Here is a 24,827-nt window from a genome sequence, read left to right as displayed (position 1 = left end):
GTAGGGCAAAGAGGAGAAGGGGAACCTCTTCTTTATTGAATTCCTGCTATACGCCTGGCTTTGTGCTGGTGGCTCTACCACATTGTCTCATTTTATCCTCACAACCACTCCATGAGGTGGGCACTTACGCCATTTTACAGATGAGAAAACTGAGGCTCTGAGAGGTTGAGTGACCTGTGGAAGGTCACCCAGCTTGGAAGTGATGAGACTGGGATTGGAGCTCCAGTGCCCACTATGTCTCCATTAAACTAGCTCTGCCCCAGGGCCCAGCACAATCCCAGACACACTGAATTCAGAATTAATCCTCTGTGTCAAGGTACAGGGCAGGAGGGCAGCAGAGGAGGCCACTGACCTCATAAAGGCTGGGCCTTTTGGGGCAGAGGCTCCACAATTACCACTGACAAAGCTACCCCAGGATTTATTCATTGTACTGCAGTACTAGAGAGATTTCTTGGATTTCCATCCAGAGGAGGAGTGGTATAGCCCCTGGGAGTTGTAAATAAACCTCACACTCTCCACGCAGAGTTATGGATCATCTTCTTGGGGTGCCAGCAGTGCATGCTTCATCCCCCCGATATAGCCCCTGATGTTCTGCATGTGTGTTTACCTATTTGGCCCTCTCTGCTCCCCAACAGTGAGCTCCTAAGGCCAGTAGGAGGTGGTGTACATAGTGGCTTATATGTCATTATGTCATCCTGCCTGGATGTGAAGCCTCCACGTGACTTCAATCTTCCAAGAACAGTGGGACAAGCCTCCTTCTCAAGTCAAAAAAAACACTTGGATTTTAACCCAAACTTTGTCACTTATTAGCTGTGTGACCTTAGGCAAGTCACTTCACCTCTCACTGCTAATTTCCTGCTTGGTGTACTTCACTCTCTACCACTGCAGGGTTACCATGAAACTAAGAGAGGAAGTCATGAAGGATGAGTAAATACTGGAGCAGATTATGTCCGAGCCTTACGTTAAGTCTTATTTACGTGTTATAACCAATTCTCAACTCGTTCAATAATTAAGTGAAAATTACATCGTCACGCTTGGGCCACACAGTGAAGGACATACATCAGCGCCCTCTACAGGTCAGAGTGGCAATGGCAGCAGTGATCTGTGACATCTTTGAAGGGGGGATAATTCTTTGGGGGAACAGAAGTCTTGCATCCACAGCCCTCTTTCTCCCCTTCTCCAATTAGTGACCCTCCTAGCTTAGGAGGAGCAAGCTAAGGGGGGCCCCAGGATGACTTACAGGCTCCCCTCCAGTCTCCTGTTTCTAATGCCTACCTCTAAGGCAGTGGTTCTCAGCTGGGTGAGATTTTGTCCTCTGGGGACTGCTGGCAGTGTCTGGAGGCGTTTTGGGTCCTCACAACTGGGAGGACACTACTGGCATCTAGTGAGCAGAGGGCTGGAATGGTACTAAACGTCCCACAATACACAGGACAGCCCCACGCAACAAAGAATCATCCGGCCCGGAATGTTACTAGTGCCGAGGTTGAAAATCCCGCTATAAGGCACTAGGGAGCTGTGTCACTCCGGAAGCTCTGTTTATTCTACTGGAATCCTAGAGAAATCCGTTCAGTTCCCATCCTGAGAAGGAATGGCTTAGCCTCCAGGCATCGGAACTAAATCTTATGTTCCCCAGGCAGGGCTGGGGACCATCTTCTTGGGATCACAAGGGCACTCCCTTCATCTCCCCACAATAGCTCCCACTGCACTTTCTCCTGGCGACTGCCTCCCATGTGACATTCAAAGACACGTCCCAGCAAGGCAGCCCCATGGAGCAGCACCGAGCTTCTGGAAGAGCAAAACCAATCACTCAGGGCATGAAGTATTTCTTTTTACCTCTGCAGTCCTAGGTGTGGATGGACACACTGATGGACACAGTCCTTCAGTAGTGATTCCAGGATGATTGATTGTTGGTTGACTGTTTTGTTTGGGATGGATGGAGGCACCTCGTCTTGCTTACAGTTTCTCAGCATTTATATGTTATGTACTCATCCTTTTATCTTTTTAAGAATCTGCTCGGTATGGGGTCCAATGTTAAGTGTTACAAATGAAATATTCGCCTAACATTCTTTGTCATGCTTAGGAGACAGGGCCACTGTGCCGTCACAGGTGGGAAGGAAGCAGGCTCTAGAGACACATGGACACTAGCTGGGTTCGAATCCCAGCTATGCTGCCTTCTTGCTGTATGATGCTGGGAAAGCTACTCAACCTCTCTTAGCTTCAGTTTTCTCATCCTTAAAAATTGCAATGATGCCTCATTCTCAGACTTGTTAGAAGCACTAAACGTCTAAACGGTCATAACAGAACAGATTTTAAGTCTCCTGGTTTCCATCTTTATATCCTAGCTCTTCTAATATTTTTAGCTGTGTCACCTTGAGCATATTAAGTTCTAGGATTCTCAATTTCATCCTCTGTAAAGTAGAAATAATAACCCACCATGTACAAAGTTGATGTGAAGATTAAGGGAGATGATGCCTGGAAACCAGTTAGCCGGTTACTGCTGGCATGTCGTCAGTACTCAACAGACATAACCATTATAATCATTACTATCTGTTACTATTATATTGCCTGCAGTAATCAGAGCTCAAATAGCTGTTTTCATCCACATTATTATTTAGATCTATTTCAGTGACTTAAATAGCTGTGCATGGCTGAGAGGCATGCACACCTACCTCTTCTTTGTGCCAAGACTGCAGACTGATGAACTGCAGGAGGGGAAGACAACGCAGGCAGATGGGTCCTCCATGGGGGCAGGTTTCTCGTAATCCCACCTGTACACATGCAGTGATAAACTGAACGCTCTCCCAAGCTTTCTTCATCCGTGTGATAATTTCTTTAAAACCTGCGTGGAATCCCAAGCAATGAAAACGGATGAGCCTAATTATAGACTCCACATCGTACAGAGACCTGTCTGCTGTGTTTCCTACAGATGCTCTGGGTTGAGTCAAGGTCTGTTCAGAGTGCTCAATTATGGAACATCCAGAGGCGAACAGACCTAGTCTGTCAAGTCCATGGGGGCCAAGACGCTGTATTATTTGGTTTTGCAGTTCCTGCAGTGCCCAGAATTGTTTTGATGATAGAAGAGTCCAAAAAATAGTGTAATAAGTGGCTTCTGGGACCTGTATTGGTGAGACTATTGACTCATTCACTTGGAAACATGGCTGATTCGAGATTGTGGAACTTTTTTAAAAATTATTTTCTTCCACATACAGATGGCCAATAGGCAGATGAAAAGATGCTCAACATCACTAATTATTAGAGAAATGCAAATCAAAACTACAATGACCTCACACCAGTCAGAATGGCCATCATTAAGAAGTCTACAAGTAACAAATGCTGGAGAGGGTGTGGAGAAAAGGGAGCCCTCCTGCACTGCTGGTGGGAATGTATATTGCTGCATCCACTATGGAGAACAGTATGGAGGTTCCTTAAAAAACTAAAAATAGAACTACCATACTACCCAGCCATCCCACTACTGGGCGTATACCCAGAGAAAACCATAATTCAAAAAGACACCATGCACCTCAGTGTTCATTGCAGCACTATATACAACAGCCAAGTCATGGAAACAATTCAGTTGTCCATTGGCAGATGAATGGATAAAGAAGATGTGGTGTATACATATATATACAGCAACATGGACGGACCTAGAGATTATCGTACTAAGTAAAGTCAGAAAGAGAAAGATAAATACTGTATGATAGCCCTTATATGTGGAATCTAAAATATGACACAAATGAACTTATCTATGAAATAGAAACAGAATCACAGACATAGAGAACAGACTTGTGGTTGCCAAGGGTGGGGCAGGGGAGGGATAAATTAGAAGGTTGGGATTAACAGATACGCCCTACTATATATAAAATAGATAAACAGCAAGGACCTACAGTATAGCACAGGGAACTATATTCAATATCCTGTAATAAACCATAATGGAAAAGAATATGAAAAAGTATATATATACATATATATATATAAAACTGAATCACTGCTGTACACTGGAAACTAACACAACGTGGTAAATCTACTATATTTCAATAAAAAATAAATTAAAAAGAAGAAAAGTACTAAAACCATTAAAAAGTTTTTATTCCAATAGGAAAAATGTCATATTCAATGGAGACATTTAAAAATATACCCCTTCAAAGAAAAAAGAATAAAGGCAGAAAAAACCATCTATATCCCATCACCCAACGATAACCCTTGAATATATTTTGTGGGGTTTTTTCCTTCCAAAATTTTCTTTTTGTGCATTTGGGGGTTTGTTTTGATTTTCTTTTGTTCGGGGGTTTGACATTTTTTAGAAGTTATAATCACATAGTAAAAAATTTTGCAGACTGCTTTCTTTTCCCCTCTGATAGACTCTTTCAGCATTTTTAACTCTCATGGTCACATAGTATTGCAACAAATGAGTAGATCAGGGTTTACTCAACTGTTCCCCTGCTCCTGGACATCTAGATTATTTTTTATTTTTATTGCTGTAGCTGCAATGAACATTTTGGATATAAAGCTTTTTCTCTTGTTATTCCAAATGTAGCATTATTTCCTCAGGATATATTCTCAAAAGTGGAATTGCTAGGTCAGAGCATTTTAAAGACATTACAAGGTGTTTTAAAGACCGTGTAAAGAGTGCAAGCATTCCCTACACTGCGTGGTGTGGATGTGACTTCAGTTTTGTATTAGTGCGGGTGAATTGCCACCCACCTCTCCAACTTCTACCAAACTCTTTGTCTGCTATGGGGACCTTCCCAGATCCACCCTCCCCTATGACTCCAGAGGGGTCTGACTGTTGTGTAAAAGCTGTTCCTCGGGGATCAGTGTGACCACCCTGTGAACCCGAGTGGCCCGTCCACCCTGTCCCCGACGTGTGGCCCTATCAGCTGAGGCAGTGGGCCCCTGAGCAGGAAAGGAAAGTGGCTGGAAGACAAAACCTCCCTCAACCGTTGAATTTTTTACCGTGTGTTGAGCCTGTGTATTTTTCCATCTCGTCGCCGTGGCAACACAACCTCAAGGCTAATAGGTACTCCTTGGTGCTTAGAGGGAAAAACTCAGCTGACAGACAAGCGAGGAAGATGCAGGAAGGAAAAGGTTAGCCCCCATGCCCCTCTGTGCCTTGGCAAACGGGCAGAGATAATTAAAAACTTGACTTTAGAATCACACAGGCGCCGACAGAAGGGAGGTTCTAGCAAAGTCACCTGTTCGCAACGCTAATTAAAATGGACGAAGATATATCAAATTACCTCAGATCTCCTCTGTGCTTGATAGAGACTCTTTCAAAACGTAGGTCTTTTTAGAGGATCTTTCTCCCCTTTGGAGAATTACATGGCTTTCAAACAGCCTGAAATGATCTCAAAGGCCAGGTGGGATGGGCAGCCTATTGAGATATCCCACCATCAAATTTGTCAATTCCACCTCACAGCCCCCCTAATTCCCATTTCTCCTCGTCCCCTGCCCCACCTGCCGGCATCCCTCTCAGGCCATCTTCTCAAGACACACCTCTGATCAGGTCCAAGTGAAGATGTCTCCAAGCCCCACCTCCAGCCCCCAGCTGGCACAGCTCAGCACAGTGTCCCCTCACTAACTCTCAGGTCCCTGTGTGAGCCATCCTTCCCCTTTCAGGACTCTGTACATGCATTTTCTCTTCCTGGAAAAGGCCTCCCACCCCTAAAAGCCCCGAGCAAATGCCATTTTTCTCTAAACTGAGTCATTTCCTGCCCCTGGGCTTGCACACCTCTTGATTCATACCTAGAATATAGCTCTTCCCATGCTCTCCTGGACGGAGTGCATGGATGGTGTCCCCACCTCGGCAGCCTGGGGGCTTGTCTGGGGAAGGGGCCGTGTGCGATCATCTCCTTGAATGCTGCCTGGCCTGTGGTAGGCGTTCAATATTGGAATTTATTACCCTTGCAAAGCTGGGTGATTTGCTGAAAAGGATACATTATTCTATCTGGGGAAATGGGGTAAGACCTTGACCTTCTCCAGCACCAAGCTTCTAAGGAGCCCAAACCCCTCATTTATAACATCAGTATCCAACGTATACAGTTGAGCATTTGGGTGCTGAAATTGTTGTTATAGTTATTGTTTGGGGGAACAAAGTCAAAGTTCATATTTTATAACCTTTTTGGGAAATTCCAAACATATTCAAAAGTAGCAAATACTGACCCACCTCCCACCCCCACCAGCCATGTACCATCAAGGCAGCCTCCACAGTGATGAACATTTGGCCAATTTGTTTCCTCTGGTGCCTCCCCTCCTCCATTATTTTTCTGAAGTATTTTAAGGCAAATCCCAGACATGATGTCATTTCACCTGCTAATATTTTATAAGCAGTCTAGGTGAAAATCCTAGCTCTTCTACCTCCTATGTCTGTGATCTTGGGCAGATTGACCGTCCCAATCCTTGCATTCTATATATGTAAAATGAGAATAATTACGGCACATACATCATAGGGTTATAATGAGGAGCAAACGGACTATTCCGCAAAAAACACTTGACACTCGGCATCCGTCCAGCTTGTGTGCTAAGTGGTCGGTGTTAGCCATTAAAATCACTATTATTATCATTATCCTTACTGAATTTATAGCACAGTCCCAAGCATTTGGGACATGAAAGACATACAGCTGTATCGATCACTAATCATAGCTCTGGCAGTAGAAGGAGAGCAGATTGGAGAAACTGGGGCCTCAGAGACCAAATAGGAGGCTGGAAAAATCATCCTGGAAGGAGGTGATGGGGCCTTGAGCTAGGCAGTGATGGAGAGTGGAGATAGGACACACAGGGAGATGAGAACAAAGATCTCTGACTGACTAGCTGCAGCAGGGGAGGTGCTTGCTGCAATTAAAGGTCAAGTTTAGATTTTGGTGGCCTGGAGAGAGGAAGTTAAGGGAGAGGAAGAAGGTGTGAAATAATGAGTTTCCTCTTAGAGGCTTTGTCCTTGCAGGACTGATGGGACACCCTTGAATGGGGTAACCTCTGATGGGGCTTCCTCTGATGGGACATCCTGGAAAAGACACTTGGCACATGAGACCACTGATTATGACAGCACACGGCTTCTCCTGCATAGCTGGTGGTTCCTTTTACTTCGGAGTTATTTACACCTCCCTGTGAAAGGCTCCAGATGCCCCGCCCTGATGAGCTTCCTTCTACTCCTGCTCTGTAACCTCCCTTCACTATCGTGATGATCAAAGTGGAGTTGGTGCTTTACCCACCATTGCTTTTAAAACTTACTCTGCATGAACACATGCTCACTGTGGACATTTTAAAAAACACAGACAATATGATGTCACATATGTGGAATCTAAACTGTCAAACTCACAGAAGCAGAGAGTAGAAGGGTGGTTACCAGGGGCTGGGGGGAGGGGGAATGGGATGTGACAGTCAAAGGGAACAAAGTTTTATGTAAGATAAGTTCTGGAGATCTGCTATACAGCATAGTACTCATAGCTAACAATACTGTATTGTGTACTTAACATTTGCTAAGAGGGTAGAGCTTATGTTAAGTGTTCTTACCTCAAAATAGTAACTATAATAAAAAGGGTGAGAGAAAACTTTGGGAGGTGATGGGTATGTTTATGGTCTTGATGGTGGTGATGGTTTCATGGGTGTACGCTTATCCCCAAGCTCATTCAGCTGTAACCATTAATTACATACAGCTTTTTATATACCAATTATACCTTAATAAAGTGGTTTTAAAAATAAATAAACAGAAAAAACACAAAAAGTATAATGGAGAAAATGAAAACTAGCCTTACCACAGATATACCCAGGGTAGTTGGATTGATACAAGCTCTTGTTTATTCTTTATATTAATATATATTCTACAGAGGTGTGATCACACTGAATATAAAATTACTTTTTCTCCTTATCACATCGGTAAGAAATGGGATGAGGTGACCTTCCAGGGATATCCTGCAATTCCCCCAACCATCCTACTCCTGATGGACATGTTTTTGTTTTTGTTTTAGATTTTTTTTTTTAAATTTATTTTTGGCTGAGTTGGGTCTTCGTTGCTGCGCGCGGGCTTTCTCTCTAGTTGCGGCGAGCGGGGGATACTCTTTGTTGCCGAGCGCAGGCTTCTCACTCCGGTGGCTTCTCTTGTTGCAGAGCACGGGCTCTAGGCGCACGGGCTTCAGTAGCTGTGGCACACGGGCTTAGTTGCTCCGCGGCATGTGGGATCTTCCCAGACCAGGGCTCGAACCTGTGTCCCCTGCACTGGCAGGCAGATTCTTAACCACTGCGCCACCAGGGAAGCCCTGATGGACATGTTTTGCTCCAACTTTTTCCTTTTCAATATCAAATTAAGAAGTATTAACTATTCAATTAGTGAATGGTTTACCCATAAAGCTTTATTCAGTTTCCTTAATTTTGCTCCTTTTAAAAGGCTGCTGCTACCAATAAAAATAAGGAAAGAATCAATTATTTATTCTCCTTTTCTTATATGAGATGTTTATCACTCGTAATCAACTAATAGATGAAGGGACGTGTCTCTTTAAAAAATTATGGCAGCTAATAAATGAACAGAGTGTTAGAATCAGAATATCACCGTTTCACAACCCCAAATAAATTAATGGGTCTAGGCATTGATTATCAGGAAAAGAGGGTCAACCAGCCATTGTGTGTCTCCCAGAGGACACAACAGTACCTACAGTCTTAGTCTGATCAAACCTCCTACCAACTTGGAGGAAATACAGGTCACAGGGGCCATGCTGGACAATACCAGCTATCTGCAATCCACAGAATCTAGACAGTGCGAAGGAAACCACCACCAAACAACCTGGGCTCTTCACCTTGCAAGGAACAGCAACAAAAAAACAGAAGAAATAGATTTAAAAGGACTTGTCCATTTTTTAAATGTGCAAGATAAAACTATGGTGCCTAGGGTAGTACAGTCAGGTGAAAAACTAAAAGAAACACAAGGAAGTGATCACTCTGAAAGTCGGGATACAAGTGGTAATAGTTGGAGGAGGGGAGGGAGTTGAGGTTGGCACAGAATACATGGTGGGGGGAGGCTTTGAGGATGTCCAACAAAGTTCTATTTCTTGACCTGAGCACTTACAAACTATATATTTGTTTTGTGTGGTTGTGTGTGTGTGTGTGTTTTATTTCATAATCAAAATAGTTTAAAAAGAAAAAAAAGTTAAAGGTGTACTACCTGTCTCGGGTTAAATAGTGCCCCTCCCAATTCATGTCCTTCCCCGAACCTTGGAATGTGAGTGTATTTGGAAATAACGTCACTGCACATGTATTTCAACATTACAACGTTGCAGAGAGTTAAATTCTTATGAGGGCATACTGGAATAGGGTAAGCCCTCAGTCCAGTATGATTGGTGTCCATATAAGAAAAGAAGAGACACAGAAACACAGGGAAGAATGGCACGTGAAGACAGAGGCAGAGATTGGAGTGCTGTGATTACAAGCCAAGGACACCAAGCACTGCCAACAACCCGCAGAAGCTAGGAGAGAAGCATGGAAAAGGTTGTTCCTCAGAGCCTTTGGTAGGAACCCATCCTTCTGACACCCTGACTTTGGACATTTAGCCTCCAGAACTGTGCAAGAATAAACTTCTATTATTTGAAGCCACCTGGCTGGTTGTCCTTTGTTACTGCAGCCCTAGGAAACCAATACAATACCCAAACATTACCATGCGTTCATAATTTTTAAAAAAATGAAAACAGTGATTAGTTTTGCTGTAGACCGGGTGTGATTTTTCAAGGTAGGATTTCCAGTTTCTTGTCCATATGCAAACTGTTATTTACTTGGTTGTAGTGATAGCCAGATACAGTTTAATCTCTGGGCTCTCTCTTCACCTGACAGGTTTGCGATTTAATTCAAGGATACACATCACCACCAGCCATTGGGTCACACTACATCCTGACGTTTCCTTTGCCAAAATGAAACCAGCCTTCCACTGCATTTCCAGCATGTAACTCTGCTTCTAATTTTTTCTGCTCACATCACAATCAGATCAGGCTCATTGCACCATGGGCCATGGGTCGCCTGAGTAACACGCTGATTCGCACTTCTGCACACACATCCTATGACCCCACTTCCACAGAGATCTTCCCCTCGAACCACAAGCAGATGAAACTCCGTGAGCAACACGGACTCAAGGAAAAAAGGGAGAATATTTGTATGTATACCTGATTGACAAATTCCCACTCACTTCACAGGGCTGGTGCAAGGAAAGGAGATCAAGCACAGAAGTGCTTTCCTCGGTGACAGCACCTGCTAAGCATTCGTCATATGTCAGCTGCTGTGATGTGAATGAGCACTGCCCCCCACCACCCCATGGATGTGCCACCTCTGCCTCGTCCTTCACATTTACCTGATTTTTAGATTCAGCTCTTTTCTTGAGACACTTACCTTCTCCTAATATAACCTACGGGCAGGTAGTGACTCTTAAATCACTACGGTCCAAAACATATAGCCCTCCCCTTCCTTCCTGTCTAAGTGGGGGGTATCCACAAGAAACCCCCCTTCCAAGTGGTGGAGAACCAGCTTCCTACAAGAGCTTTTTGTTTGCAAATGCCTCTTACACAGTCACTCTTTTATTTCACTTGTTACTTTAGAGCAACCCACAGTCCCCAAACAACTTGTCCCAGGCATACCTGCCTCGGTTGGCCACCTCTAATTTTGCACCCTGGGTACCCCAGCACTCATCTAAATGACAGCCATATCTAGATGACATAGTCAATGCTATCTCAATTCCCTTAGGTACTGAAATGCCCCCAAACACCTGCAAACAAGCCCTTTCCCTTAAAGCCTATGGAAAGGGCCTTCTAAACTGTACTTTCCTAAATGTTAGCAGGTCTGGCTGTCATCCCTTTGAAAAGATGAGACCTTTCAAGATTTTGAAAGGTCTTTGGCCTCCTTACAGTTCTAACCCTTTTCCATAACTCTCACATTTGACTGTTCCAGGGGAAAACTTTCAGGTGCCATGGAATGGAATCATTATCCACCTGGGAATGAATAAAACCAGTACTATCTGGAAGCAAAGGGGTTACATCATTAGTAAGGAACTAGAGTCCTCCAAGCAGAAATAAGAGCTTCTCTAACTGGTTGGAGGATTTTGCTAAAGGATTTGAAGCAAGAACCAGTTGAAACTACATTTTGTAAGTTCTGCCATTGTCACGTGGGATTTCAGGAGTGGCAGGAGCTCATTATGATGTAACCCATTCCCAGCAGACTTGAGGATCTTAAGTAAGTCAAGAGGATTTTCAAAGCATAATCGCCAGCATCACCCTCAGTGCTCTGGTGGCCATCAATGACTCATTCTCTGCATAAGTAATACTTCCTTAGACTATTTCTATGCCTTTCTCTTTGGCTGAGTGACAAACTTCTCCCTGACCCTCAAGTCTCATTCTAATAATACCTTTCTGCCAAGAGTTTTCCCCAGGTTTTCATCCTTCTCCCAACTCTAATTGCTTCCTCTTCTATGCCCATCACACTTCAAACATCTCTCTTACACACTGTATAACAGATATTTTTCCGCAGGGGACAGGAACCATCTCATGCATATTTTATCCTCCTCCCCGGACCTCACTTATGTGTTGGAATAAGCATCCACAAGTGTCCACTTCAATTCTACTCCACCATCCAAATTCGACACTGGGGAACATTGTTAAATAAGATCAAACAAATGTTGGAGGCAATTCACTAGATTTTTTTTCTTCTTTTGCTTTAGTTTGGAATACAGCTGGACAAGAATATATAGTTTGGCTTGATTATGGACTGTAGATTTCTGCACAACAGTTCTGGCTTCTAACTCAATGTTTATTTCATTTGAACTCCTAATGGCCATGATACATATGTGGTCATCAGTGTCAGGGCCATCCAAGTTCCCAGGGAAAAAGGACCAGTTACTTCATCCCAATTTTACTGTCTTGCTTTTTTGCCTTCCCTCTTCCTCATTCTCGGAACATTCTTTACCTCTTCTAAGCCGGTACTCCTACCAGTGGCCCCTTAAAAAATCCTCTAGGATCATCTACATTGGCCATTCTGTGGTGCCAGAACTGGGATGGGGCAAGAGAGATGACTAGGGTGCAAAATTTAAGGAGGCGCTCACTCTCAGGTGCTGAACCACCACTCGAATGACCCTGGGAGTGAGTGCCTCCTTAAATGCCCCACCCTTCCCCACGCCCTGCATTATTGCAAAGACCCACTTGCAACTAATCCAAAAAGTTGTGTTTGAATCTTTTCTCTGCCTTCCCAGTGGATCAATCCATGGCCCCTGACATTTTATTTTTTCAGTCACTCTTCCACGTAGGTCAAAATCTCGGGGCTCACTCTCTTTAGACTCTCGCAGCTACCTGACAGAACACAAATTCCAGATTTCAAGTCTACCTGCAATGAACGTGTTACTTTTCAATACCCACTTTGGGTTTTAAGCAATCATCAATCCCTCCCAAAGATGGACGTCATTAATATGAGTCATCTTCCAGAGAAGAGTTTGGTAGATGTGTTTCTAATTAGAGTATTACTCATTTCTCCTTTTTCAAAGCTTTTAATTTATCATCTAATAGGCACAGTGATCCGTGGAATAATCCATCTTAATTTTTTTCCTCTTTTAGATGGCTAGGCTTAGTACTATTCACAGCACAAGCCAAATGGTTTGGTTATTAAGTGGTATCATTTGTACCCTAATGAATTTACGCCTTTCACACCATTGAAAAAGAAATGGAATATTGTGAAACGTTAAATGAAACCCCAAACAAAGACGGAGCAATGTTAACCCTCATTGCTGAAGTGTGAAGGAACTGACCACTCAGAAGGTGACCGGATAGTGTAGATTTGTAGGATCTGCTGTGGGCAACCGCACCCCTGCAGACTGTCTGGAATGTAGTACCATCGGCCCCAGGCAACCTTCCCAGCATCTTGTCCCAGGTTCACTTTTATTCTCTGTCCTCATGCCCTCTGGCCTCTTTGCAGTCTCTGCTTTCATACTCAGCTCCCTCTGCTTCGAATGGCCCTCTCTCCCTTCTTTTCCTAGTTATGTTCTACTCATCCTTTAAAATCCAGCTCAATTATCACTTCTTTAGAGGAGTTTTTCTTGATCTCCCCAACCAGGTCAATTCCCCTATCCACGTTCTCATAACACCATCTTGGAATTATCCAATGGCAATCTTACATTCATTTGAGTCACTTTGATTGTTTAAGTCTGTGTCTCTGTAAGACCATAAGTTTCATGAACACAGAGGATCTTGTAGGTGTTTGCTCACCATCATCTTCCCAGACTTCCAGAAAACCACCTCTCCTAGATCCATTGCAGAAAGAAATAAGAATGACCACAACTGGTGTTCCTCTGTGAACATGGTCTGAGCCAGTCACATGTTCATGCTTGAACACCAACTTAAATGCTCCTGGACTTGGTTGAAGCACCAACCAATGGTACAAGATCAGCTCTGATGGGCTGCGGTCCATTGGGGCGAAATGAACAAATCAGGAACACGCTTTCTAGACCGTGAAACGCTCTATGATGATTAGCCTATTTAATAAGCGAAACTGTGATTCCCTCAGGGCAGAGAGAGCATGTCTGTTCCAATCATTACTGCGCACACAACTGCTAGAAAAGGGCTTTGGCACTGCTGGATGAGTGACAGAATGAATGGATGGATGGATAGAAGAGTTATCATCATTTAAGATATTAAGAAGATGAGGGGCAAAGAGGTGAAGTGACTTGCTGGAATGACATTAGTGAGCCAAAGCAGAGCCTACGAATCAGGGATGTTCCCACTGCCTCTTGCCCCCATCCGCTTGGGATGGTTTATCAAGGCAGCCTCCCAGGGACAAGAAGTGTCAGAAAAGACTGAGATGGCCTCTGTGCTCAGGATCTTGGCCTCTTGAAGCGTTTGAATGACATGACTCAAATTTCCTCCCGCTGTCTGGATGGGAAACCAGCTCCAGAAGAGATGGACTGGCTGTGGCCAGAATCCCTAGCCCTGGGAAATCCAGCCTCTGGCCAGCCACGCAGCTGGCACTGGCGTCTCAGACTGGGTGTGGGGGACCATGACCCTGTTTATGAACAGACTCCACCGGGCCATCCAGGCAGCACCAAGCAGGCCACCAAGATACAGCTACCTGGGCCAGGGGCACTGGGACCAGGGATACACCTGACAGAAACCTCTGGGCATGGCTCAGCCACGTGAGTCTCACTCTCCCCTCAAATCAACTTCCTCGTTCATTCATTCATTCATTCCGGAGGCTGTCATATGCCAAACGCACCTTTGCGCTGGGGTCCCTGAGATTGGTGCCATTTTCCTGCCGTCTATGGCTGCACTCTCCAATACGATAGACCTGAGCGCTTGAAGTGTGGCTGGTCTAAACTGAGACACGCTCGAAGTGTAAAATACATCACGGATTCCAAAACCTTAGTACCAAAAAAGGAATATAAAATATTTCATTCATACTTTTTATTGTATTGAGCATATACTGAAATGATGATATTTGGGATAGATCTGGTTAAAGAAAATATATTTTTAAAATGAATCTCAGCAGCTTCTTTTTACACTTCTTACTGTGACTAATTAGAGAAATGTTAGTTTCATCCATGGTTCACTTCATATTTCTATTGGACAGCAACGTACAGGAGAGGCTGATGGGCAAGTTCTAAGCTGGGGGTGAGGGTGACATTACTAGCCGGTCCAGGTGCCGGGGGAGCCCAAAGGACACTTAGCCCAGACTGTGAGGGGCGGGGGTGGGCGGTGAGAGCAGCTTCCTAGAAGAGTTCACATCTAAATCAACAGACAAATCTGAGTTAGTTCCAGGACCAGGGCACTGTGGGAAGGAACTGGGTTTATACATCGGCACAAGGCTGAGAAGTCCAGATGTGTCTCCAGTGATGGGAGTGAGGGGGTAGACAAGGGGAAGAGGAAGCAACAAAGCCAGAAAGGGCAACAGACATCAGCTCCCAGAAACTGAGTCCAGGGCTGTCTGGCAGAATTATAATGTGAGCCACACGCAAAGTTTTAAATTTTGTAGTAGCCACAGGCAGAAAAGTAGAAACAGGTGAAATTAATTTTAATTATATGTTTTCTTTAACCCAGGATATTAAAAAGGCTATTGTTTCAATATTTAATCAATGTCAAGGAGGGAGTTTGCATTCTTTTTCATTATGATTGTCTTTGAAGTGTGCTGTGTATTTCACCCTCCCAGCACACCCCAGTTTGGACCAGCCACAGTTCAAGTGCTCAGTGCCACACGCGGCTAGTGGTGACTGTATTAGGCAATGCCACGTCCACGAGACTTTTCTTTTGAATGCAATGGGGAGAGGTTCTAAGCAGAAGAGTGCCTCAGACAAATCTCCCTGGCAGCCATAAGGGAGACCAGTAGCTTTCTGGAGGCTGTCACCACCATCTTCTGTACCCTGTCACCTACCCAGGCGCCTCAGTTCATAAACTGATAACGTGGGAGAAAAATCTCTTTGCAGACTTTACCCTTTGATGATGTTATTGGAGGGAAGTTTTGGGATGCAGACAGCAGAGCCCCATCTTGGGTTTTTCCAGAGTCCTGAAAAGGGCAACTTTCCCTCTCTCAATTCCTATGTGGTTCCCACACCATTCAGAGGGCGACCTGCGACAGATTCCTGCGATTTTTTTCCTCTGTTGAAACTCTGATGCCTATACTCACCTAAGAGTATAGGTGCAGATAAAATGAAGCAAGATATGTAAAATGCCTCACGCTGTGCTTCATAAAGAATTGATCAAAAAATGGTAGTTTCTTTCCCTCTGAGAGTTGTCATAAAAGACTCTTCACATCCCCAAGAGCAGCCCAAGAGGATGTAAACTCAAACAGCATGACTGGGGATCAAGACTCCTAATCCTTTCTCCAACCCCCATATAAGGAACTTCAAGGAGTCAGTCCCTTTCAGAAAGCAATGTCCCCAAAATATGCAGGTTACAGACTGCCCAGCTGGGAACTTTTTTCTAGCATCTTAGTCAGCTTTAACTGGTAAGAAAACAGCTTTTCAGTTTCCCTGGGCTCTACCTTATTGGAGAAGCAGTTTAAAAACTGTTCCTAATCTCCAAGGAGTTTCCAGGTGCTTAATGACTTGCCAGGGTAATAAACAACTGAATTCTGGGAAACCATTATGTGAGAATCAAAGGAAGCAGCATGATCGGGGCAGAACTCGGAAAAAGCATTGGTTTTTGAAGTCTGCCAAATCTGAGTGTGAAGCACATTTCTGTTGCCAATAGTCATGTAGTCTTTGGACAAATTGCTTATGTCTTTGAGAACTAAGGTACTTATCTGTAAAATGGGTATAATATGTATCTTGCAAGATAAGAATTATACATTCAAGGTAACAATGTATTAATTATCTATCACTGCATGACAAATTGTCCCTAAGACTTATTGGCTTAAACCAATTTATAATCTCAGTTTCTGTGGGTGAGGAATCTGGGTAGGGCTTAGCTGGGTCCTTTGGCTCAGGGTCTTTCCCAAGGCTGCAATCAAGGTGTCAGCCCAGGCTGTGATATCATTTCAAGGCTCAATTGAGTAAGGATCTGCTTCCAAGCTCTCTCGTTGGCTGTTGGCAGGATCCAGGGCCTCATAGGCTTTTGAACTGACGGTGTCAGTTCCTCACTGGCTGTTGGCTGGAGTTCTCCCTCCATTCCCTGCCATGTGGGCTTCTCCATAGGGCAGCACACAACATGGCCATTTGTGTCATCAGAACAAGAAGGCAAGCATAGCACAGGGAGATCAGCTCGGTGCTTTGTGACCACCTAGAGGGGTGGGATAGGGAGGGTGGAAGGGAGACGCAAGAGGGAAGAGCTATGGAGACATATGTATATGTATAACTGATTCACTTTGTTATAAAGCAGAAACTAACACACCATTGTAAAGCAATTATACTCCAGTAAAGATGTTAAAAAAATAAAATAAATAAAAACACGTCAGCCTTTAAAAAAAAAAAGAAAAAGAAGGCAAGAAGAGTCAGAGGAAGAGAGAGACTGGAAGACAGAAGTCACAGTCTTTTATTTTTAACTGGGAAGAAATTGATTTTTTGTTGATGGCCGTTCTTACCGGTGTGAGGTGATACCTCATTGTAGGTTAGTTTTGTTTGGTTTTTCTTTTTAATTATTTATTTATTTATAGTTTTGGCTGTGTTGGGTCTTCGTTGCTGCGTCCGGGCTTTCTCTAGTTGCGGCGAGTGGGGGATGCTCTTTGTTGTGGTGCTAGGGCTTCTCATTGCGGTGGCTTCTCTTGTTGTGAAGCACGGGCTCTTGGCGCGTAGGCTTCAGTAGTTGTGACACGTGGGCTCAACAGTTGTGGCTCGCGGGCTCTAGAGCGTAGGCTCAGTAGTTGTGGTGCACGGGCTTAGTTGCTCCGTGGCATGTGGGATCTTCCCGGACCAGGGCTCGAACCCGTGTCCCCTGCACTGGCAGGTGGATTCTTAACCACTGTGCCACCAGGCAAGTCCCCTCATTGTAGTTTTGATTTGCATTTCTCTAATGATTAGTGATGTTGAGCATCCTTTCATGTGTTTGTTGGCAGTCTGTATATCTTCTTTGGAGAAATGTCTATTTAGGTCTTCTGCCCATTTTTGAATTGGGTTGTTTGTTTTTTTGATATTGAGCTGCATGTATATTTTGGAGATCAATCCTTTGTCAGTTGCTTTGTTTGCAAATATTTTCTCCCATTCTGAGGGTTGTCTTTTCATCTTGGAAGTGACATTTGTCACTTTTGCTGTATTCGGTTGGTTACAAGCAAGTAGCTGGGTCCAGCTCACATTTAAGTGGAGGGGACTACACAGGACTGTGAGTCCCAGGAGGTGGTTGAGAGCTGTTTTAGAAGCTGTCTGTCACAATATTTAAAGATTCTCAGTAGCTGCTGTTCAGACTGAATACAAAAGCATTTGGAAAGCATCATTCATCACAGAAATAGGAGAAATCTCCTGGATTATGTATTAGGGTGAGGAAATTCAACAATCACATGACACTGTCAGTCTATAAAAGAGGTTGATTCTAACCAATGCTCGCTTATCCAAAGACTGCATTTAAAGATACATTTAGGGACCTCCCTGGTGGTGCAGTGGTTAAGACTGCGCGTTCCCAATGCAGGGGTCCCAGGTTCATTCCCTGGTCGGGGAACTAGATCCCATATGCTTGCAACAACTAAAAGAGTTCACATGCCGCAACTAAGGAGCCCATGTGCTGCAACTAAGGAGCCCGCCTGCCACAACTAAGACCCAGCGCAACCAAATAAATAAAACATATTTTTAAAAATTAAAAAAATAAAGATACATTTAACTTATATCAAGCAGCGGTTTGATAATATGTTACCAGATAACAATGTTTGGACATTAGAATTAAAAAGCACCCATTCCCCCTACATAATGTTTTATCATATATCCAAATCCCTTTCTAGTTATTTTAGAATGCCCGTGTTTTTATGGGGATGTAAATAAAAATATGCACCTCGATTTTCTCATTTAACAATATTATAAAGACATTTAATCCTGCTGTATATTCTTTATAATTAGCACTTTAACAGCTACAAAACATTTCCATTCAGTAGATAAATGTCAGAGCCATGGTTTACTTAACCATTCCCTTATTCTGTGACATATAAGTTGCTTCAATGTTTTGCCATTGAAAACAATCGAGTATCTTTTGCGTGGTAAGTTTTTTCCCCATAATTTGAATTGTGTCTTTAGGATAAAGTCCCAGAAAAGCAATTCGAATACACACATTTTAATGGCTCCGTCAAGTTTTTATTCAAATGGGAAAATGGCTTTGGTTTTTATATAAGCAAACACTGCTCCATCAGCCCCAGACTGAGTTCCTCAAAGGCAGACACCCTAGCTTACTTTAAAAAAAAATTTTTTTTAAACCATAGCATCTATAATTCGACTGTACTTCAATAAAAAATAAATTAAAAAAAAGCAATCTGACTCTGTAAAAGATGACACAACTAAATCTACCTGCATAACAATAATTGAATGGGAGAAACTTGCCAACTAAAAGAAAATACTTTCAGATATAGTTAAAAAAAACTAAATGGACTTCCCTCGTGGTGCAGTGGTTAAGAATCTGCCTGCCAATGCAGGGGACACAGGTTCCAGCCCTGGTCCGGGAAGATCCCACATGCCGCAGAGCAGCTAAGCCCGTGCACCACAACTACTGAAGCCCGCACACCTAGAGCCCATGCTCCGCAACAAGAGAAGCCACCACAGTGAGAAGCCCGCGCACCGCAATGAAGAGTTGCCCCTGGTCGCTGCAACTAGAGAAAGCCCACGTGCAGCAACAAAGACCCAACGCAGCCATAAGTAAATAAATAAATTTGTATATTAAAAAAACTAAGTGAAAACATATGCTATCAATAAAAGATATGCCTAAAATAAACCATAGCATCTAGCCTATAAGCAACATGTAGTGAATATTTGTGCACTGAATGAATGCACGAACAAAAATACTTAAAAATCCGAGACTTAAGGAAAAATATTTCAACTAGATCTATCGCATTTTTTAAAATCAAGAGATGTTGCATTTCCATTTAGATTTCACTAAGAGATGTGGAGGACTTACCCATGCCAAGCCCTGGCATTCTGTTGCCCTTTCCTTATTTTATTTTATCCGCACAGCACCCCCTAGAGTTCATTTTCCATACAGCAACAGAATGAAAGGCTCAAAGGCTACATCAGATTACATCACACACCTGCTTTTTTCAGAGGGTCCCAGGATGGGTCTATGTATTGATATTTGTCTGACAAGCTCCCATCACTTGAAAAGAAACAGAAGGTCCTCTTCACTGGGGAGAATACTAGTTCTGGGGAAACCTCTGCTTAGGTGGAAACAAAATTTCCACTCAATAACCAGGAACCATGGGAATTTTCCTGAATGTAGTTCAGCCTCGGTGATGGGTCATTTTAGCCAAACTACGAATCAGAGTTATATAACACTTAGGTAAGCAGGGCGAAAATGACCCTTGAAAAATAATTTAATTGGTCAAAATTTACTCTGGCTCATGTTCCTGGCCCCTCCCTCGGCAGCATGTTAACTCTTGGAATTCTATAGGACCCTCCTCCCCCAGCCTTTTTTTTTTTTAAAGAAATGTTCATCTTTTTATTTCCAGAGCTATCACTCTCATTTTTTAGACTCAGGAAACCGAGTCGCTTGCAGACAGTGTGAGTGACAACCAGAATTTATTTGCACGCGCTTTTGGAAACCATTGCTAGTTTAGCTGCTAAACTTGAACCGCAGCGCCCCCTGGTGGACAGAGGGTGGTTTGGCTTTTCCAGGCCCTCTTGCCACCTGGGCGACATCTCATCTAACTGGCGCTTTCTCTCCCTGTCTCTCAGGTGAAGGAGGCCATGCAGCGGATCCACGACCGAGGGAACATTGGAAAGTTAATTCTGGATGTAGAAAAGACCCCAACTCCGCTGGTGAGTCAAAAGCAGAGGCATCCGCTCAGTTCAACACCAGAAGGTTTATCTGGTGCAGGCACAGGTGGGATGGAGGGAAGTACAGGAAGCCCTCTGCTGGGCTGGGGCTGGTGGGGGGAGACCAGAGGTAATGAAACGAATGTGCAAGTGAGGGATTAGTCACAAATGGGATGAACGCTAATAAAGAAAGGAAAACGCTTTGGTGAGAACGTTTCAGGAGCAATCTGAGGTCAGGAGAGGACAAGACCACACCCGTGCCTATTACACCTGCTCACTCTTGGCTGCACAAGCGGGAGGAATTCCTGGTAAAATTTAATAAATTCACATTCAGATACCCAACAGAATGATGCCACCTGCCTCCGAAATGCCTCCTGATGGGCCCATGGCTTTTGTTTTCTCTTACCAGGACAATACCCTTACACGCAGGGACCCCACCAGGAGTGAAGCATGTCACACTCACATCCCAGACACTCTTGCAAGGGTCCCTTGAGGGGCTCTGCAGTGTGGCGGTCGACACAGAGACTGCCACCAGACTGCACAGATCCAGAGGTGGGGCAGGTGGACAACCATCAACAAGCCATACGTAGAAACGGGCCACAAAGAAGGGCTCGCAGTAGGGGGTCTGTTCCCATTAGGAAAGTCTGGGAAGGCTTCCTTGAGGAAGCGGGCTGAGCACAAAAGGAAAAGCAGGCATTGAGTAGGCAGGCGGGTGGAGGGACGGCGCTGCATGTGCTGTGGCCGAGAGGGAAGTCCAGCTCCAGATCAGCCATGTGGTACGGGCGGGGGGACTGAGATTCAGGAGATGATTCCTGTTTGTAAGAATAAGTGGGGAGAGCAGAGGTTCAGGGGTCAAGGGAAATTACCTAGCTCAGGGTCTAGGACAAGAAGAGAACTCCAAGGCACCGTTCATGAAGGGGGCTGTAAATGGATAGGACGAGGATGTTTTGAGCATCTGTCATGTGCTCAGTAATTTGCCAGATGCTTCAAGTACATCGTTTCCCTTTGTTTCACTTGGCTCCCATGACAACTTTATAAGGCAGGTGGGTTTATCCTCGTCCTAACGGTGGAGGAAATGGAGGCTCAGAGAGGTGTGACAAGTGTGCCAGGTACTAGCAATGACAAGAAGGTAGGTGGGTAGGTAGATAGATGGTAGATGGATGGATGGATAGACAGACCAGAAAGAGTCCACATCTTCACAGAAAGGACGTTCCCATGGGGGAATATAGACAACAAAGTGGATAAACCCACATTTGTTACTAGTGTTCTTCTGGCTCCTAGGAAGTGACAGCATCAGGCTTTGAACCCTGGCCGTTCGGTGCAGTGGACGCTGTCAATGCCCACCCATGCCCCCGGCACTCATGATTCCCCTGCATGCCGGTGCTGTACTTCTGCTGGCCGCCGCCCCTCTCTGCCTGAGAGCGTCCTCTGACCATGCCAGAGGCTTGGGTTATGCACAAAATCGGCACTCCCTGGCTTCTTCCCTGTTCATGTGTCCCCCACTGTCCCCCAGTGGTCCCCAGCAGGACTGAGCCCAGTTGCCCATGGCAGGACCTATTAACATATCCCGTGCCAGCTTCCTTGCCTTTTCTGTTTCCTTTCCTCACTCTGACCTGTGCTTCCTGGGATCATCTCCCAAGCTCTGGAATCATCTCCCCAATTCCAAATACTTGCAGTCAAATGCTTTCTCAGAGCCTGTGTCTTAGGGCGCCCAACACAAGTCACCTGGTACCACACTGCCTTCCTGAGGAATCAGGTGACCCTAGCGTTCAGCCCTCAGAGAAATCTTTCCCAAGGGCCTTCATCAGATGCTCGAAGAAGGCAGGAGACAGACTGCAGAACCCTCTAAGAAGTCCTCTGCTGCATTACAGATGGCCAATGACAGCACAGAGACCAGCGAGGCGGGCGAAGAGGAGGAGGACCACGAGGGTGACAGTGAGAACAAGGAGAGGACGCCCTTCATCCAGTAACCCGGGGCCCGGGCAGGAGGGCGTGAGGATGCTCTGGAGAAAGAGGACCCGGCTGAGAAATCTCTTCTGCGCCCCAGTGAACAAATGCTGTAGTCCAGTGTGTGCTGTGTCTGTCTGCTGTCAGCTGAGCTAAAAAGCTGTTGATCACTGTTGTTTTTGAAATTAAGTGCCAATCCCATTCCATGCAGTATTACGTCCTTCCCCCGTCTGTGTGTTATACTCTCCCCACTCCCCTGTTTCAAAACCATCCATCTTTGGGTCCTTCTCGACAGTTCTAGAACAGCCTTGCAAATTGATACAAGTCCACAGGTCCATTGCTTAAGAGACCAGACATGGGCAAAGACAAGTTTGGACTGAAAGGTGTTATCACAGAGCACTGTCCTAGAATTCTTCAGGCCAATGACACTTTTTGCTGCTAGCCGCCCATGCTTCTGAAAAGAGTGCTTGCCAATTTGGCTGGCAGAAAGAGGGTAGGCCAGGAGATGTTTTCACAAGCCCGTAAGTTTAGGATCTCTCCAAGTTGGACTGCCCTACTTCCCATTGAAGAGGCAACCTCCTTACATTCATTCAGGTGTTGCACGGTCAAAAGGTTAAACCAACCTCCCCTCACCCTCTGATGCTTGATTCCTTCACCGGTTCTTAACCATAAACACAGGGAGATAGATGTGGATATTTCAGGATAGAAGATGGGTCAACAGCCAAAGTATGAGGACCAGCCACAGAGATCCCTCCTCTGAAACCACATCTCATGAGCAAAATCCTCTCCCCGCCATATATATTTAATTTTAAGAAAACTCACCAGGTGTGGGACTATTTCAAAGTCATTACTGAGACTCGCCTATGTCTGCACACTTGCCATTGGCATTACCGATTCTGCTCTTTTCATTTCCTGGTACTGAATAGCAGCCTTTACCTTGGATCCCCCAAGAAAGATCTCCTTTGTAGACCATATTTGGGGGAAAAAAATCAATGAGTATCTTTCTTCTTGCCAAAGCGTGTTCCAACGTGTCACAAACTCTAGTGATACAAAACTCGATGTTTAGTACCTGATGCCAAATATGTGTTCCTCTCCTCTGAAATATAAAATTATGGTGCAGACTCTTTGCAAGGCCCTGCTTTTTGGAAATCCGGTACCAAATTACTTGATCGCACACCCCTGATTAATTTCCCAGCTCCCAGACTCCTAAGAAACCCCCCCCCACCGGTCCCACTGCACTTGACGCGGCTTGAGGTGAACAGTCCCTCTGGAGGGACAAGAGGCCCAGTGCCTCCATGGGGCGGGGGCGGGGGGGGGTGCTCCTCACCACGTCTCCCAGTCCTGTTGGCCCAGAGGGTGGACTCCACCACTCATAGACCAAACCGGAGACACAAGGAGCCCGCGGTGTTAGCAGCCCAACTCACTTGCGTTCTGGAAGACTTCCGAGGGCTCCTGCATTGCCCGACCTCTCCACCAATGAGCCTTAGGGTACACCCCACACTTCCCCCAAGTGATGGCAATGAATGCATTTCAGCAACTACCTGTTTTATTCCCTAAGCCCATTGGTAACAAATGTCACCTCATTAATCATGTTCTTTTTTTCCTGTCCTAAGCTTGTGATGATGACTAATTTATGCCAAATACTTATCTGAAGGAAGTGTCTCCTCATTGTGAATGTACATGTAAGCTACGAAGATGAGGAAGGGTGGTGCCACCTGATGAGCCAAGGGATGAGAGCATCTCAAAAGAAGACACCAACATCAACTTCTCTTCTCCGGGTCATTTAGAAAGATAACGTAGAGGTTGTATCCCCCCAGCATGTTTGCTAAATGCAGTACTATTGGTCATGTTTTCCCCATAACCAAGCCCTCAATGAGGTCTTAAGAGGAGCCGTTACCCAAGTGACATTCCAGGTGAGCTGGCCAAAGATGGCATTTTTTAGGGCTGGAGGAGCAGAGACCCACTGGCCATACCAGGCCTCTTATTTGCCAGGGGAGACGGAACTCTCCATTCAGAATCCAAACGGCCTTTGTTATGTCCAGAGGATTAGCATGAAAAGACATTCTTCCCCAAATCTGTTTTTTCAACTATAAGGTTTAGACAATAATCACAAATTATGCTGGTTAGTTAAAGAAAACCCTTTTGTCTCCTTGGTATACAGAATGAGAAGAGAAAACTAGTGTTTGACCAATAAGACCAACTTATGCCATGAAGAATAGGGAAAAAAATTAAAGTATCAAAATTAACTGTTTAACACACTCTCGTTCGAAGCATCTTGTTTGCTGTCACTTGACTGTTTTTCTGAAGGAAGTACACAGAACGTCTCAGGTTGCCTTAAAGGAACTGACTGTGAAGGCTTCTCAGTAATTTACGTTTCATCGGAGGGAACTGAAACATTGTCTAACGTATTTGTGGCTTTAGAGCTTCTGTTATATTGTGCCTACACAGCAAATTATGTTTACATAAAAAAATATGAATAAAGTATTCAGCATAGCATAACCTCGCC

General features: G+C 44.6%; 1 protein-coding gene across 1 annotated transcript in view; it reads left to right on the top strand.

Moving 5' to 3' along the window:
• VAT1L (vesicle amine transport 1 like) overlaps positions 1-23,445 on the top strand; it is a 146,712-nt gene extending 123,267 nt beyond the window's left edge. The window contains exons 8-9 of the mRNA XM_029208434.1: positions 20,294-20,377; positions 22,246-23,445. Of these exons, the coding sequence (XP_029064267.1) occupies positions 20,294-20,377; positions 22,246-22,344 (183 nt within the window). The 3' untranslated portion in view covers positions 22,345-23,445. The remainder of the gene's footprint in view (positions 1-20,293; positions 20,378-22,245) is intronic.
• Positions 23,446-24,827: the final 1,382 nt, after the last annotated feature.

Source organism: Monodon monoceros, unplaced genomic scaffold, assembly GCF_005190385.1.
Source record: "Monodon monoceros isolate NGI ecotype Baffin Bay Population unplaced genomic scaffold, NGI_Narwhal_1 Super_Scaffold_10, whole genome shotgun sequence".
Taxonomy (NCBI): Eukaryota; Metazoa; Chordata; class Mammalia; order Artiodactyla; family Monodontidae; genus Monodon; species Monodon monoceros.
This window is presented reverse-complemented; position numbering and strand designations above follow the sequence as displayed.